The following is a 16,917-nucleotide window of genomic DNA, read 5'->3' on the forward strand; positions in this document are numbered from 1 at the left end:
TTAGTTACTCAATTGGGAGTCAACTCAGAATAAGACTGGTCTTAATTAAAATAATTTAATTTAATTTATATACATAAAAATATTTACATTTGAATATGAAAAAAATCAATATTTAAATAAAAATTATTAGTTCTACTCAAATAATCCAATAACAATTTAATAAAGAGAGAAAATTTTTACACATGTTAGCACAATCTTAATAGAAATTTAGCAAACTCAGTAAAATCTCAATAAAAAATTAAATACTTTTGCTCAAATAAACAAATCGGGTTAACCAAGTCACCATTGTGTTTGTCAAGATTAACACTATCCCACCTTAGGTCATAAATTAGACTAGATAACTAATCGATGAGATACTAGTCCAACTAGTTGGTCTAATTTGAATTTTCATTCATTGGTAAGCATCTACTATTTTGGAGTTATCTGAATTTTCTTTTGAATCTTTACTGTCCTTGTGGACATCAAGTCTTGCCGAATTTAAGTTTAATAGTCTGGATTATTGGGATTTGGTCTGTGGTTTGAAACTCAAATATGATTTTGTTTTGAAGTGAAATTTCCTAATATATAATGTTATGGTTTCTTCATGGGACCATTTTCATGCTTCTAGTACTTCTATGTTTATTCTTCCACGAAATTTTATGTTCAATAAGTGAAAAAGAATGTAACTTGGTATTTTTTTTTGGCATAAAAATTAAAGATAAGGATTAGCTTGGGCCTTTTAAGCATTTTTTTTAGGATTTGATTCTTGAAAATATGTATGAAAAAACGTTATTTGAGAGAGGACAACCCCCTAAATAGTGCTTACATTTTTTAAAGAATTAGTCTCACAGCCACCAATTATGGGAATACTTTAGATAATCAAAAAACAAAAATATAAAGATATCTTGTAAAAAGTTACAATTTGTTTGTGTAATATATGTTTTATGTTTCTCATATCTATTCTTTTTTTTTTACTATTTTTATTAAAATAATAATATGGGAATCAGTTTCTAATTTTTTTAATCCATATCTGGTCAAAGAAACTGTTGGGAAATAACATTAAATGACCAAAGATTGAGCTAAACTTTAAATAAAGATCAAAGGATTTAGAAATCCGAAATAAGAACAAAAAAAATCTTTCATGAATTAATGTAAATGTTTGTTATTCTCATTTTGTGATTTGTAAGTGTAATTCTCAAAATAAAATTGAAAAAATTACATTCTCATTCAATACAATTAATTACACCAAAAGTCATTGACAACTGAGCTTAAAAGAATAACCACTTGTATTATCCTAAACTCAGTTTTTAGTGAACCTTAAAATAATTAATTATGTTGAGTGAAAAATTAAAATAATTTTTTTAATAAAATTTTGCAAGTGAGATTTGTTAATTTTTAAATAAAAAACTTTTAACATGTGTCAAGTCAAAATTCAACCACCGAATTTTTACTAGTTTAAAATTATATTGAGGAAAACATTAGCTTTTTTAAAATATATTGATCTCTGTTTTCTTAGCAGTCTGGTGGAGTTCTTTTAAAAAAAAAAAATTGACCTCTTATATATTCAGTGGCTGTAAAAACAAATTTTTCAATGTGAGAAGGAAGCACATTATAACTTTCTTGGCAGGAAACGCAAGCAGTCTCTCAACTGCACTTTTTATCATTTTCTATCATTGAATGCAATACTTAAAATAAAAAAAAAAAAGAAGAAGAAGAAGCTAATCTGATCGTGACATTTACAAGAATTAATTGGGGGAAAAAATGGAAGCAAAAGGTAATGGGTAACTAACTTCGTAGAAAAAAACTATAATTCGAATGACTCTGAACATGTTTGATGATGTCAATGTCTACTGTTGGACAACAGTATCAGCAGTAGCAGTTGGGTTTACACGTTACTGCATTTTCTCATTTGGTCTCAAAGAAATTGCAAAGTTCAATTGTGGACCCTTTTCACTGAACAAAAAGTCAGCTTATCTTTTCATACGGAAATTAATGAACCACATGGGATGCTTTGCCCGTTTACATATGCTGCTGAGATGTGTCTGCAGCCATACCTTTTGCTTGAGAGAAAGCTACATCCATGGAAAAATTACCAACAATTGAGTTGTTATTACACTTCCTTTGCTTGTTAATCTTAGTTTCTGTTGGGAGCAGTAATGGCCACATGATTAATCGCTTGGCCTCTGAACGGGAAGCTCTCGTGGACTTCAAAACTGGGCTTCATGATCCTGAAAATGTGTTATCTTCATGGAGAGGCAGCAATTGTTGTCAGTGGCTTGGTATACAGCGTGACAACAATACAGGAGCAGTTGTAGCCGTCGACATTCACGGCATGGGTGGTGAGATAAGACCGTCTTTGATGCAGCTTAAGTCACTAGGGCATTTAAACTTGAGTTTCAATTCTTTCAACGGCACAGCAACACCTCAATTCTTGGGATCACTGGACAATTTGCAATATCTAAACTTGTCATATGCTGGTTTTGGTGGCCTCATTCCTTCGAGTCTGGGAAATTTATCTCACTTGGAAGTTCTTGATCTCAAGGTACGACATGACTTATCTATTGACAATTTCCAATGGATAACTGGTCTTATCTCTTTAGAATATCTTGATATGAGTGGGGTCAACCTTTCATTAGTGAAGGATTGGGTTGATGCATTGAATCAGCTACCTTCTATATTTGAATTGCATCTATCTGGTTGTAGCTTGTTTGGTTATGATCCATCTCTAGTGTCTTTAAATTTTACTTCACTTGCTGTTATGGATCTCAGCTTCAATAACTTCAATTCAAAGATACCTGATTGGGTTCAAAATGTAAGCAGCCTCCAATATCTTGATATGAGTGAAAGTAAACTATATGGAAGAATACCACTTGGTCTGGGTGAGATGCCAAATTTAGTGTCATTGGATTTAAGTCTCAATTACAATTTAACAGCAAGTTGCTCCAAACTCTTCAGAAAAAGATGGGAAAAGATAGAAGTTATTAATTTTAGAGAAAATAAGGTACTAGGAAAACTACCCTCATCCTTGGGAAACATGACTTCTCTCTCTCGCCTTTATCTTGATTCCAATGCCATTGAAGGTGGTATTCCGAGCTCTATTGGAAAACTTTGCAACTTGAATCGCTTTTCTTTGTCAAGAAATAATGTGACAGGAAATCTACCTGAAATTCTTGAAGGAATAGAAACTTGCCCTTTTACGAATCCTCTACATAATCTACAATATTTGGTCTTGAGCCACAATCAGTTAGGTGGCAAAATCCCACACTGGTTAGGTCAACTAGAACATATGGTTGGACTTGACCTCAGCTATAATTTGTTTGAAGGAGCTATCCCTACTTTAGGATCATTGCAAAATCTCAATATCTTGCAACTTCGAAAGAATAAACTCAGCGGGACACTTCCAGAAAGTTTAGGACAACTTTCTGCCTTATCGGGGTTTGATGTTTCTTCTAATCAATTGACAGGCATAGTATCTGAAATTCATTTTTCAAAGTTGACCCATCTGACTTTCTTAGACTTATCCTTCAATTCATTCATTGTGAATATCAGCTCCAATTGGATGCCTCCATTCCAAGTAGAAGTACTTATAGTGAGTTCATGCATTTTGGGACCTTCATTTCCAGCCTGGCTCCAATCACAGAAAGAGATAAAACTTCTAGACCTCTCAAATGCTAGCATTGCAGATTCTATGCCAAATTGGTCATGGATAGGCACGCCTCACTTCACTTTCTTATCTCTTTCTCAAAATCAGTTTTTTGGACAAATACCAGAGTCTATAGGAGAGAAGTGTGATTCTCTTTTGACCATTGATCTTTCAAGAAACAACTTCATGGGAAGGATCCCTTCAAGCCTTGCAAACTGTTCTAACTTGAATGCACTGGACCTTAGCCACAACAATTTGTTTGGGGCCATTCCAAATTCTTTAGGTCAATTGCAATGGCTCAGATTATTGCATCTAAGTGACAACCACCTCTCGGGGAGGTTGCCATCATCATTTATCAATTTATCCTATTTGCAAACCTTGGATCTTGGAAACAAGGAACTTTCTGATGGAATTCCTTCTTGGATTGGAGATGGATTTTCTTATCTTGAAATTCTTAACTTAAGATCCAATGCATTCTTTGGAGAGATACCTCATGGTCTCTCAAAACTAAGTTCACTTCAAGTCCTAGATCTTGGGAGAAAGACTTGAGTGGTAGCATTCCAGCCAGCTTTGGTGATTTTAAAGCAATTACTCATGAGAAAAGAAGGGAAGAAAAGACACATTATCTGGTATATCAAGATGTGTACAATAAATTAGTCTCCTACCAAGTTGAGAACTATCAAGATAGGTTGGTTGTGAATGCAAAGGGCCAGTCATTGATGTACACCAAGACTCTTTCTCTAGTCACCAGCATAGACCTTTCTGGAAACAACTTATCTGGAAGATTTCCCCATGACATGACAAAACTATCTGGTCTAATGTATTTGAACCTGTCAAGAAATCACATAACTGGCAGCATTCCTGACAGCATATCAAATATGCGCCAACTTTCATCACTTGATCTCTCATGCAATCAACTTACTGGTTCTATTCCTCAAAACTTGCCTTCCTTGTCATTTTTGGGCTACTTGAATTTGTCTTACAACAACCTTTCAGGTGACATACCTTATACAGGTCAAATAACAACTTTTGAGGCATCTTCATTTGCTGGAAATCCTGGTCTTTATGGTTGTCCCCTTCCTGTGAGGTGCCTACGTAATAATGATCATCCTGGTTATGGTTCTGATAATGACGCAAGTAATGACGAAACAAATGATGGTGATGCTGAAGGGTTCATTGATAAGTGGTTTTACTTGAGTCTTGGTGTGGGGTTTACAGCTGGGCTTTTGGTACCCTTTCTCATATTAGTGATGAAGAGAACTTGGAGTGATGTTTACTTTGATTTTGTGGAAGATGTTATTGTCAGATTTCTTGTGTTGATGCATAAAAGAAGACTCAAGAATCATGGGCGCGAGATCAAGCCTAATCACAAACAGTAAGTTGGACATTTGCATTTCTGGTTTGTGCCTCTTATGAAATATTTTGATCAGTGGCCTGTCTCTTCGACATCTTCACGGGGAAGAAGCTTTCTCGAGAGATTAGATGGTTAGAAAATGTATATTTTGTATTAAAAGCTATTGAAGATGGAAGCCACATGATTACGGGAACAACCTCTGCATACACCTAGGATTTCATTTCAAATTTACATTTGATTGAAAATTATATATAAATTTGATACAACAACAACAAAAGACAAGCATTTTTCACCAAGTGGGGTTGGTTATACGGATTGAATGATAATATTATACTTTATTGTCAACCAAGTTTTTAAAAATAATTTTAATTAACAAGTCTATTTCAACAACTTTTATGCATATTCTTATTGGTCTTCATTTACCTTTCTTTATAGGGTTTAAGGTTATCCATTCTATTTTCATCACCAATAAGTCCCATCGCCTTTTTTGTATATGGCTAAATTATCTTAAATAATTTTTTACTATATTCCCATCAATAGATATTATACCTACTTTTTTTATATATGGTCATTTCGTATTTTATTTTTACATGGTTGCTTACTATCTATCTCAATTTATTACTCTAACTTTATACTCTTGTTATCTCTTTAAAACTTAACATTCACTGCCTAAGGTGAACGGGTAGAAAATTTGATAAAAAAATATAAATATTTTTTACCTCTAAAAATATAATAATGGATATTTCTTAAATAAATATTTCTTATTATACCTAAGGTGAAGGCACGTGGTTATAGGAACAGGTACAATTATTAGATCTTTGTTGTAGTACATTTTAATAAAAATATAATAAGGAATATTTATTTAACAAACGATCCTGAACATTTTAAAGAAGACTTGCAAAAAAAGAAAAAAATGTAAGTACTAATGTGTTGAAAGTCGATTTCAAGAGTTAGTTGTTTAATTAAGGATCAATTAAGAATTATATTAGTCTTGATTAAAATAATATAATTTAATTTATATACATAAAAATATTCATATTTGAATATGAAAAAAATGAATATTTAAACAAAAAATTATTAATTTTGCTCAAATAACCCAATAAAAATTTAATAAAGAAAGAAAAATCTTATACATGTTAGCATAATCCTAACAAAAAATTAGCAAACTCAATAAAATCCTAATAAAAAGTCAAATAATTTTACTCAAATAAATGGATCGGATTGATTGAGTCATTGTCGGGTTAACTCATGAGATTACAATCAAGTTGGTTGGGATTAACATTATTCTAGATTAGGTCATAAACTGGACCTGTCAATTAGCTGGTTCATCAGGTTACTAATTAAACCAATTATTCTGGTACAGGATTCCATTCATGGGTAAATACTCATTATCTTGGAATCATTTGAATTTAATTTTGAATATTTACTGTCCTCGTGGACATTAAATCTAGCTGAATTTGAGTTTATGGATTCTTGGGATTAGGTCTGTGGTCTGAAACTTGAAATGTGATTTTGTTTTGAAGTGAAATTTCCTAATATTTAATGATATAGTATATTCATGTGACCATTTTAATGCTTCTAGTACTTCTATGCTTATTCTTAACATAAATTTTCATGTTCAATAAGTAAAAAATAATATAACTTTGTTTTTGTTTGGCATAAAAATCAAAGAAAGAGAGATAAAGGTATCCTGTAAAAAATTACAATTTGTTTGTGTAATATATGTTATATTTTTCCTATATCTATTCTTTTTTTTATAACTATTTTTATTAAATTAATAATATGGGATTCAGCTTCTAATTTATTTTTATCCATATCTGATAAAAAAAACTTTTGGGGAATAACATTAAATGATGAAAGATTGAGTTAAACTTTAAATAAAGATCAAAAGATTTAGAAATCCGAAATGGGAAAAAAAAATATTTCACGAATTAATTTAAATGTTTGCTATTCTCATTTTTTGATTTGTAAGTGTAATTCTCAATAAATTAAATTTTACAAGTGAGATTCCTTAATCTTTAAATAAAAAAACTTGTCACATATATCAAGTCAAAATTCAATGACTGAATTTTAACTAGTTCAGAATTATATTGAGCAAATTAGTTTTTTAAAATATATTGATATCTGTTTTTTTCGCAGTCTGGTCCAGTTCTTTGGAAAATAAAAATTGACCTCTTATATATTAAATGGCTATAAAAACAAAATTTTCAATGCGAGAAGGAAGCACATTCTAACTTTCTTGTCAGGAAACGCATGCAGTCCCCCAACTGCACTTTGTATCATTTTCTTTCATTGAATGGAATATTTAAAATAAAATAAAAAAACTAATCTGAACATGACCTTTAAGCGTACTAATTGGTAAAAAACGCGCAAGCAGAACTCGATGTGTACCTAACTTCATAGAAAAAAAACTAGAATTTGAAAGACTCTGAGCATGGTTTGACGATGTCTATGTCTACTATTGGGCAACAGTAGTAGCAGTAGCAGTTGGGTTTACACATTCCTGCATTTTCTCATTTGGTCTCAAAGAAATTAAAGTTCAATTCTGGACCCTTTAACACGGGGAAAAAAAAAAAGTCATCTTATCGTTTCACACGTAAATTAATGAGCCACATGGCATGCTTGGCCCGTCTATATCTGCTGCTGTGATGTGTTGCTTTGTCTGCAACCATACCTTTTGCTTGAGAAAAAGCTACATCCATGGAAAAATTACCAACAATTGAGTTGTTATTACACTTCCTTTGCTTGTTAATCTTAGTTTCTGTTGGGAGCAGTAATGGCCACATGATTAATTGCTTGGCCTCTGATCAGGAAGCTCTCGTGGACTTCAAAACTGGGCTTCATGATCCTGAAAATGTGTTATCTTCATGGAGAGGCAGCAATTGTTGTCAGTGGCTTGGTATACAGTGGCTTGGTATACAGGAGCAGTTGTAGCCGTCGACATTCACGGCATGAGTGGTGAGATAAGACCGTCTCTGATGCAGCTGAAGTCACTGCGGCGTTTAGACTTGAGTTTCAATTCTTTCAATGGCATAGCAATACCTCAATTCTTTGGATCACTGGACAATTTGCAATATCTAAACTTGTCAGACGCTGGTTTTGGTGGCCTCATTCCTTCCAGTTTGGGAAATTTATCACGCTTGGAAGTTCTTGATCTCAAGGTACGACATGACTTATCTATTGACAATTTCCAATGGATAACTGGTCTTATCTCTTTAGAATATCTTGATATGAGTGGGGTCAACCTTTCATTAGTGAAGGATTGGGTTGATGCATTGAATCAGCTACCTTCTATATTTGAATTGCATCTATCTGGTTGTAGCTTGTTTGGTTATGTTCCCTCTCCAGTGTCTTTAAATTTTACTTCACTTGCTGTCATGGATCTCAGCTTCAATAACTTCAATTCAAAGATACCTGATTGGGTTCAAAATGTAAGCAGCCTCCAATATCTTGATATGAGTGAAAGTAAACTATATGGAAGAATACCACTTGGTCTGGGTGAGATGCCAAATTTAGTGTCATTGGATTTAAGTCTCAATTACAATCTAACAGCAAGTTGCTCCCAACTCTTCAGAAAAAGATGGGAAAAGATAGAAGTTATTAATTTTAGAGAAAATAAGGTACATGCAAAACTCCCCTCATCTTTGGGAAACATGACTTCTCTTGTTCTTCTTAACCTTGATAACAATGCTGTTGAAGGTGGTATTCCAAGTTCCATTGGAAAACTCTGCAACTTGAGTCATTTTTATTTATCAAGAAATAACATGACAGGAAGTCTGCCTGAATTTCTTGAAGGAACAGAAAGCTGCCCTTCTAGGAATCCTTTGCCTAATCTACATCAATTTCATCTGGACGACAATCAACTGATTGGTAAAATTCCAAATTGGTTAGGTCGAGTAGAAAATCTTGTTGAGCTTGACCTTAGTTATAATCTGTTTGAAGGACAAATCCCTAGTTCTTTAGGGTCATTGAAAAATCTCACCACCTTGCAGCTTTCAACGAATAAACTCAACGGGACTCTTCCTGAAAGTTTAGGACAACTTTTTGCCTCGGCAACCTTCGATGTTTCTTTCAATCAATTATATGGCACAGTCTCTGAAGCTGTCTTTTCGAAGTTAACCCAGTTGACTTTGTTAGATTTGTCTTATAATTCATTGGTTCTAAATGTCAGCTCCAATTGGATGCCTCCATTCACGCTCGTAAAGCTCGGAATGGGTTCGTGTGCTTTGGGACCTTCATTTCCAACGTGGATCAAATCACAATATCTCATCTTTTTTAGACATCTCAAATGCTAGCATTTCAGATACTGTGCCAAATTGGTTCTGGAATGGCATGCCTCGAATGATGTTCTTATCTCTGTCTTATAATCACTTCTCTGGACACATACCAGAGTCTATAGAAAAGATGTGTGGTTCTCTTTTTGCCATTGATCTTTCAAGCAACAATTTCATTGGAAGTCTCCCTTCAAACCTTTCAAAATGTCATTTCTTGACCACGTTAGACCTTAGCAACAACATTTTGTCTGAAGATATTCCATATTCCTTAGGTCAATTGCAATCACTTCAAGTGTTACACTTGAACAACAACCAACTATCGGGGAACCTGCCATCATCTTTGATCAATTTATTCGTGTTGATGACCATGGATCTTAGAAACAATGACCTTTCAGGTGAAATTCCTACTTGGATTGGAGACGGCTTTTCATATCTTACGATTCTAAACTTAAGGTCAAATGCATTCTATGGAGAAATACCTTCTCAGCTTTCAAAAGTAAGTTCGTTGCAAGTCTTGGACGTTGGGGAGAAATCACTTGAGTGGCAGTATTCCGACAAGCATTGGTGATCTTAAAGCCATGGCTCAAGAGAAAATAATGATCAGAAATATAATGTACGGGATATTTCGAGGTGCGTACTATCAAGATAGATTGATTGTGAACACAAAAGGGCAATCACTGATGTACACCAAGACTCTTTCCCTTGTTACTAGCATTGATCTTTCAGGAAACAACTTGTCTGGAACATTACCCGAAGAAGTAACAGACTTGTTCGGTCTAGTGGTTTTGAACTTGTCAAGAAACCACATGACAGGCCACATTCCTGAGAGCATATCAAATATGCATCAATTATCATCCCTTGATCTCTCAAGCAATCAACCTACTGGTTCCATTCCTCAAAGCTTGTCTTCATTATCATTTTTGGGCTACTTGAATCTATCCCACAACAATCTTTCTGGTGCCATCCCCTACATAGGTCACATGACAACTTTTGAAGCATCTTCATTTGTTGGTAACCCTGATCTCTATGGCTGTCCCCTTCCTGTGATGTGCCAACTTAATGGTGATGATCATGTTCATGATCCAAACAGGGGAACAGGTAATGACAGAAGAAATGAAGAGGACAATGATGATGATGGGTTCATTGATAAATGGTTTTACTTGTGCCTTGGCGGAGGATTTGCAGCAGGGCTTTTGGTACCCTTCTTCATATTGGCAATGAATAGATCTTGGAGTGTTGCTTACTTTGATTTTGTGGAACTAGTTATTGTTAAATTTCTGGTGTTGATGCGTAAAAGAAGATTCAACCATGGGCGTGAGATCAAGCCTCGCCACAGCTAGTGGGTTTGGTGTTGGCATTAATTTCTGGATTGTTCATGCATCTCATGTAATATTCATATAAGTGGCATAAGCATCACTTTGAAATGTTCAAAGGGTGAGACAGTGTCTGGAGAAGAGAAAAAAATGCTGCACATCTTGTAATACTTTGATCCATTGAAAAGGAAGAAGCCACATGCTTATGAGTAATAACAACGTCTGATAACTAGGATCTGCTATTCAACTTAATTTTTGAATGAAAATTAGTTATAAATTGATCTAGAGAATAAATATATTTTACCAACGTAAAGAAAAATGTGAATGGACATATATAGTATGTTCACAGGCGTCAATATTCCATGCGAATGTGATAAATTACAATGACCTTCATAGTTATCCTGCAATTTTTTTGTTCAAATAAAAAACCGTAGATACATTTAATTAGAACCTTTAGGGTTAATGGTTGCTCTAAAATTTTAAAAAGATAAAAAAAAATTCCAGTAAAATATACTAATCACCCTAATATTTTAACAATACATACAAACCTCCCTTAAAATTAAAATATATGTTACATAAACCTTCATTGTATATTAGGTTAAGGATTAATTTTATTACTAAATTATATTCAAAAGTTCATAAATGATCCTAAACTCAACTGTATGTAATTTATATCCCTCAAGTGCAAAATTTTTTTAAATCCATTACCCTGTCGTTTGTCTGATTAATTTTTTTTGTTTGTGGGGCCCATATTTAAATTTTTTAATATTTTTTATAATATAATAAAAAATATTAAAAAAATTTAAATGTGAAACCCATATAACAAGAACAATGTATAATTTGACGTTAAGGGCACCATGGTCAGCAAATTTTCTTAGGTTGAGAGACAAATTGATCATAAATTAAATTTAAAAACATTTGTGATCTTTCATGTATAATTCAGGAAAAAAATTGGCTCTTCACCGTTGTATATTTGAGAATTTTTTTTGATGAATTGTATATTTGGAATTCTATTTTCATCGATCTAATTGCCAGTTGACAATTAAGTTTGACTTTTAAATTTTTTATTTAACCAAAATACCTCTATTTAACATGAACTTTCTAAAAATTTGTATTTGCCAAAAAATATTTTTTATCTACAACTAAAAAATATTATAAATACATTTTTAAATTTTTATTTTATTACAACAATTATTAATTTCTATCATGTTATAAAATTTTATTATTATAATTTTTATCAAATTTATTAAAACTTATTTATTTATGTTTCTTAAAATTACTAAAAGTATATTTTTATTCATCATATAATATAGATACATATAAGCTCGAGATTATATGAATAACTTAAATTTAAAGTTTAAAATTTGTAAACGTGTTTTTTACAATGAAATTATGAAACTGTTAAAATAATATAGTTTAAGATTTATTAAGGTGATGGGTAAATTAATAGATAAAGTTTTTTATAGTATATATTTTAATTTAAAAATAAGTTTTTAAAATCTTTTAAGAATATTCCTAATGAAGTCAACAAATTAGAGTATATTTTTAAAATAGAAAGGATGTTTATATAATTAAAGCAAAATAAAAAGGTGGTCAGAATATTTTCCTTAAAAGAATAATATAAATTTTATTTTTTTAATTTTTTAATTATCAATTTAATTTTAAAAACAAGAATATACTGTATGACCTCAAACTCATGGAAAACAAACAACGAAAAATAAATTCCATCAAATTAAATACTAATGATAAATAAGTGATCATTGACTAATTCTTGCAAACTTATCTAACGGAATTTTATGTTGTGAAATTATATTTTTCACCCTAATCATCTTAAATTAAAGTTGTTAACAATGAAAGTAAAGTTATTAATATAAAAAATGTAGTTTTTAATTTAAATATATAATAACATGTAGGTTTCTTATATTAACAATTTCAGCTTAAATGTTAATAATATAGTTAATGATAACTTCAATTTAATTCTAAAACAATAACTACATTTATTATATTAACAATTTTTTATCAAAAAAAATTATATTAACAATTTTATTTTTTTATTAATAATTTTAGTTTAGATTATAATAATTATATTTTATTATTATTCTGTAGAGGATTAAAACTTGGAAACATAATTTTTTAAAAAAAATTCATCATAGATAAATTTTTAAGAATTTAAAAATAATTATTTTATTCATCAATTTTTCAAGAGAAAAAAAGAAATGAATTAATAACAGTTAAGTTTTTGATAAAAATTTTTATAAGATGAATTATGAATATTAATTTAAATAACACAAATAAAATTTTTTATTATAATTTAAAACTTATATTTAATATTTAAATACTTATTTATAATTAAAATTTTTAAATTTATAATGATTTAAATTGATATTTTTAATTTATTTTTTAAAAAAATTTAAAACTTAATTAATATTAATTTAATATTTTGAGATTTATCTATCACTCGTTCTCTCTCTCTTTTCCAATGCAAAATTTCGCATATCATTTCAAATCGCAATACATTTTGCTGATGATGTGTTATAGTCGAAGCACTTCATTCCCAAACAAGCGACTTATCTCATGCTCATATCATCAGCAAATCAGCACATCATACCCAGAGAGCTGTAAAAGATCGAAGGAGATTACACTACGGTCGCAATGGCAACAAGCACCATCGCCACAAATGCTGTAAAGTGTAGCACTACAATGCTCTCGCTTTCTTCCTTATGGAGAATCAGGGCTCATCGCTCCCTTTCATCCTTTGTACCTCGCTCTTCTCTCATTACTCATTCCAAATTCCCCATTTTCTCCATCTCAGTACCATCCCAAGAAAGAAGAAGAATCTTATCTTCCTTCTCTTTCTTTTGCACCGCTTCTACTGATGAAGCAGTTGCGGAATCCGTCGCAACCAATTCCGGCGATGCTCCTGGTAACGGTGAAATAAATATTAAGGACGCTGCCGGCTTGCTTGACATAAGGGTTGGGCAAATTCTCAGGGCGTGGAAGCACGAGGAAGCTGATTCTCTTTATGTGGAAGAGGTCGATATTGGTGAGCCAGAGCCCAGAATTATATGCAGTGGCCTTGTCAAATACATTCCTCTTGACCACCTTCAGGTGATTTTTCGAAGTCAGCTTGATTTTTTGTTTTTCGGCTCTTTATCCCGGCATTTGCAATTTTTCTGGTTCTTTTTAGGCAATTTCAATGTGGGGTTTGATCGCTGAGCCTTTACAACTCCCATTCCTATTTTGATAAATGAGCAATTCAAGTTTAAAATTGATACTTTGATGCACACTCAATTTATTTCGCAGCTATCTTTCTAATTTTTACACCTTGGAAAAAAACTATTTCGATTTGACATTCTTACAAATGTAATAAACGAATTAAGACATGTGTATGAGAATATATTTCTTTGCATGAATCTGTTTTTGAAGTTTTGATAATAATGGGAGGGATTGGGGGAAGCCTGTGAGATGTATTATGCATTGGTCTTCCATGTTGATTTGTCTTCTTGGACTTAGTAAGGGCCTACAGAGAAGAACAGTTATCTTAACTTTCAAGTCGTGTCACTTGTTGCTCCTTGAAATGAGAATTCTGCTAGCAAGACGCTTTATGTTGTGCAAATAATGTATGAAATGATAGATCGGATAGACAGATTCTTGTCGTCTGGACTGCAGTAACTGTTTTTAAATATAAAATGAGGTTTCAGAATTGGACTTGAAGTTGTGATTTAAGTATCATGTTTGTCTGACATTCTTCAACATCATAATTAATTCATATGTGCAGGGCAAAAAAGTAATTGTGCTTTCCAATTTGAAGCCAAGGAACATGCGTGGGGTCAAGTCTTCCGGAATGCTCATGGCTGCTTCTGATGCAAAGCATGAAAATGTTGAACTTCTTTTTCCTCCTGAGGAAGCAGCCCCTGGGGAAAGAATATGGTTTGGATCAGAAGATGAAAAGGAAAATCAACCTGCTCCTGCCACTCCGAACCAGGTAATAGCTCTGCTTCAATAACCATATGATAGCCTTGTTTAATGCAGATAAGTTCTATAACATTGGGCAATGACTTTTTTTATTGCTAAAAAATTTGGCTAAGTTTATTTTTGTCAGTTATGGACAAATTTTGTTTTAATTACAGTTAGTGATGAAGAAAACAATCTTTCTTTTAATACAGAAGGCTTCTGAAAATTATCTTAATGATGGCTAAAGGCATGCTTCAAATATCTTGAAGACTATTAGATTGATGACAACGTTGGTTTGTAATGATTAAATTTTTAAGATTAAGCACATGCTTTGTTTTTCTTTTTCGCCTGCAGAAACTCAGAGAATATTACCTGACACTGAACATTTTTCTTTTCATCATATGATACTTTGTCATCTTAAATATTGGGCAAATTTTCATACAATCACCAAATTTTACTATTCAATGAACCTTTCATTCTGGGTTGAGCTGATAAACTGAGATCTGAAACCATCTGGAATTGTTTTTGATGTTGCAAGGAAGAGATCGATCACATACTAAAGTTTAGGAATGAAGATCTATAAATCTGAATAACAAGGGGCCGAAGATAGAAAGAAATGAATAGAATCGATTGCATTGAATAAATTTTGGAATTGACTTGCATACAAATTCAAAAGAAAATGACAGATATTAGTCTGGGAGTTAGTGGCAAAGGTCGATATGCCATTTGACTTCAGGGCAGATTATCAGCTTAGCAGATCTGCTTTTGGATTGCATTTACTTTCAGACACGATGATTTGTTTAGCTTTTTTGTATTCTAATTGCTTATTTTTATCTATTGGAAGGCCTCGTTGGCTTAAAATGTAATGGGTTCCAAATGTGGTTTTTCAGCTCCAGATTATAACCTATGGTCTCACTTTTATCTCTCCTACTCAAACCATGTATCAATGTATAATATAAATTCATAACAAGCTATATAAACCATGAATAGTGTGACTTATTTTTCAAACTCTGTATAATACAAAAGAAACGTGTCTAGTTTAATGGAAGGATATACATGGAGTGATATTTTCTCTGAAAGTTTTCAAAATAGTTGATTGTTGCTCTGTTATATCTTGGTAATTGATCCTGGATCTCAATCCCATGTTTTGATGCCACTATTATTATTCTTCCGTGACTATCTGCAGATTCAGAAAAAGAAGACCTGGGAATCGGTACAACCTCATCTTAAGACAGATGCTTCTTGTGTAGCAATGCTTGGGGAGCATGTAATGCGGACATCTGCTGGTGCAGTGGCATGCCAATCATTGCAGAACGCAAATATTTCCTGATTCTGTTGATAAGCGTTTATTTCTCACAGTGCAATTTTGTTTGATGTATGTTCTTTTTTGGGTGGTGAACTAATGTTCATTGTGTATGAACTGTAATATGAATATTGTTCATGGTTAACGAGGAACTTCAGCATCTCTTTGAAAAAAGATGGCAAATCTACTCTATGGTCTCAAATTATACAGATAGCTTTGAAAGCATGCTGGATTTCATTCACTTACGAGTTTTGAACAAGTTAGGAAGCAGTTTGGTACATCTAAGACTTACCAATCAAGAGGGTGGCATCAAGGAGGGACAGATGGCACCATCAGAGAAAGGGAATAATGTTGAAACGAGGCCATCAATCAGAGAAATAACGAATGCAAAAAAAAAAAAAAAAACTCCCACAGTTGCTGGCTGATTTTGCTATCCCATGATCAATCGTACTGTCAGAAATCATTGCAATATGATTTGGCTAGAGTTCAACATTCATGATTCAACAGAGAATTTGCCTTTTATTTTATGTCATGTCATGAATGGTCTTGTTTGAGCTTGTGATGTATTCTGATTATGCTGATTTTTACGGTGGTTAGGCTGTAATAAACGAAGACATCTTAGACACGTTTATTTTACACATTGGCAATGAAGATGCCTAAAAAGAGTCTAAGATGCTTAGAGCATGTTTGAGAAAACATTACACTTCATGAAAACTACTATTTGGTGCTTTTTGAAGGTGTTTTCAAGCAAGTTCCTCGATTTCTATTTATAAACCTCGTGTTACTTAATATGAAACTTTTGTCCCTTACAAATTTTAATGAAATATTTATGAGTTATTTTAAAAATGCCATTTCAAAGCACCAAGCAAACTTCATCATAACTCATCCCTCGTTTTTTCATATTTTAACATAATTATGGGTTTTATATTTCATTTTTTTTCTGGGGAAAACCAATAGGTCCCAAAGTTATGATGAAGGCCCAAGCCCAACGGCAATTTTCAGGATTTTAATCTGCCGTATTTTGAAGGCCTGTAAAATCAGCGAGTCGTTTTAGCTGTCGTGATAAGTATTCGGCGGCGAAACGACCAAAGCAGTGC

General features: G+C 32.5%; 4 protein-coding genes across 5 annotated transcripts; all 4 read left to right on the plus strand.

Moving 5' to 3' along the window:
- Nucleotides 1-1,972: 1,972 nt before the first annotated feature.
- Nucleotides 1,973-10,803, plus strand: LOC129315325 (receptor-like protein EIX1). 2 transcript variants are annotated; one of them, XM_054958948.1, is made up of 3 exons: nucleotides 1,973-4,997; nucleotides 7,788-8,137; nucleotides 9,148-10,803. In XM_054958948.1, exon 1 carries the CDS (start codon nucleotides 2,060-2,062, stop codon nucleotides 4,169-4,171), a length of 2,112 nt encoding a protein of 703 aa, XP_054814923.1. In that variant the 5' UTR covers nucleotides 1,973-2,059; the 3' UTR covers nucleotides 4,172-4,997; nucleotides 7,788-8,137; nucleotides 9,148-10,803. The 2 variants fall into 2 exon arrangements, with proteins under 2 accessions (XP_054814923.1, XP_054814922.1); XM_054958947.1 differs by having other exon boundaries at nucleotides 7,788-10,803.
- Nucleotides 4,342-5,104, plus strand: LOC129316704 (putative receptor like protein 25). The gene is made up of 2 exons (XM_054961100.1): nucleotides 4,342-4,997; nucleotides 5,053-5,104. The coding sequence occupies exons 1-2, from the start codon at nucleotides 4,342-4,344 to the stop codon at nucleotides 5,102-5,104; spliced, it is 708 nt and encodes a 235-aa protein (XP_054817075.1).
- On the plus strand, nucleotides 7,844-9,818 carry LOC129316705 (receptor-like protein EIX1). The gene is made up of 2 exons (XM_054961101.1): nucleotides 7,844-9,191; nucleotides 9,280-9,818. Exons 1-2 carry the CDS (start codon nucleotides 7,844-7,846, stop codon nucleotides 9,816-9,818), a joined length of 1,887 nt encoding a protein of 628 aa, XP_054817076.1.
- Nucleotides 10,804-13,093: 2,290 nt separating the features above from the next.
- Nucleotides 13,094-16,007, plus strand: LOC129316075 (uncharacterized). The gene is made up of 3 exons (XM_054960326.1): nucleotides 13,094-13,671; nucleotides 14,342-14,548; nucleotides 15,704-16,007. The coding sequence occupies exons 1-3, from the start codon at nucleotides 13,216-13,218 to the stop codon at nucleotides 15,845-15,847; spliced, it is 807 nt and encodes a 268-aa protein (XP_054816301.1). The 5' UTR covers nucleotides 13,094-13,215; the 3' UTR covers nucleotides 15,848-16,007.
- The last annotated feature ends 910 nt before the right edge of the window (nucleotides 16,008-16,917 follow it).

This window comes from Prosopis cineraria, unplaced genomic scaffold, assembly GCF_029017545.1.
Source record: "Prosopis cineraria cultivar Desert tree isolate PC_DT_omini unplaced genomic scaffold, ASM2901754v1 PC7, whole genome shotgun sequence".
Lineage (NCBI taxonomy): Eukaryota > Viridiplantae > Streptophyta > Magnoliopsida > Fabales > Fabaceae > Prosopis > Prosopis cineraria.

Excerpts from the sequence above, each read along its gene's own strand:
- LOC129316704 (XM_054961100.1), top strand. The coding sequence starts at position 4,342 with ATGTACACCAAGACTCTTTCTCTAGTCACCAGCATAGACCTTTCTGGA. Across the intron at positions 4,998-5,052 it reads ATCAAGCCTAATCACAAACA|TGGCCTGTCTCTTCGACATC; the intron begins GTAAGTTGGACA and ends TATTTTGATCAG.
- LOC129316075 (XM_054960326.1), top strand. The coding sequence starts at position 13,216 with ATGGCAACAAGCACCATCGCCACAAATGCTGTAAAGTGTAGCACTACA. Across the intron at positions 13,672-14,341 it reads TTCCTCTTGACCACCTTCAG|GGCAAAAAAGTAATTGTGCT; the intron begins GTGATTTTTCGA and ends TCATATGTGCAG. Across the intron at positions 14,549-15,703 it reads CTCCTGCCACTCCGAACCAG|ATTCAGAAAAAGAAGACCTG; the intron begins GTAATAGCTCTG and ends GACTATCTGCAG.
- LOC129316705 (XM_054961101.1), top strand. The coding sequence starts at position 7,844 with ATGGAGAGGCAGCAATTGTTGTCAGTGGCTTGGTATACAGTGGCTTGG. Across the intron at positions 9,192-9,279 it reads GCTCGTAAAGCTCGGAATGG|ATACTGTGCCAAATTGGTTC; the intron begins GTTCGTGTGCTT and ends CTAGCATTTCAG.
- LOC129315325 (XM_054958947.1), top strand. The coding sequence starts at position 2,060 with ATGGAAAAATTACCAACAATTGAGTTGTTATTACACTTCCTTTGCTTG.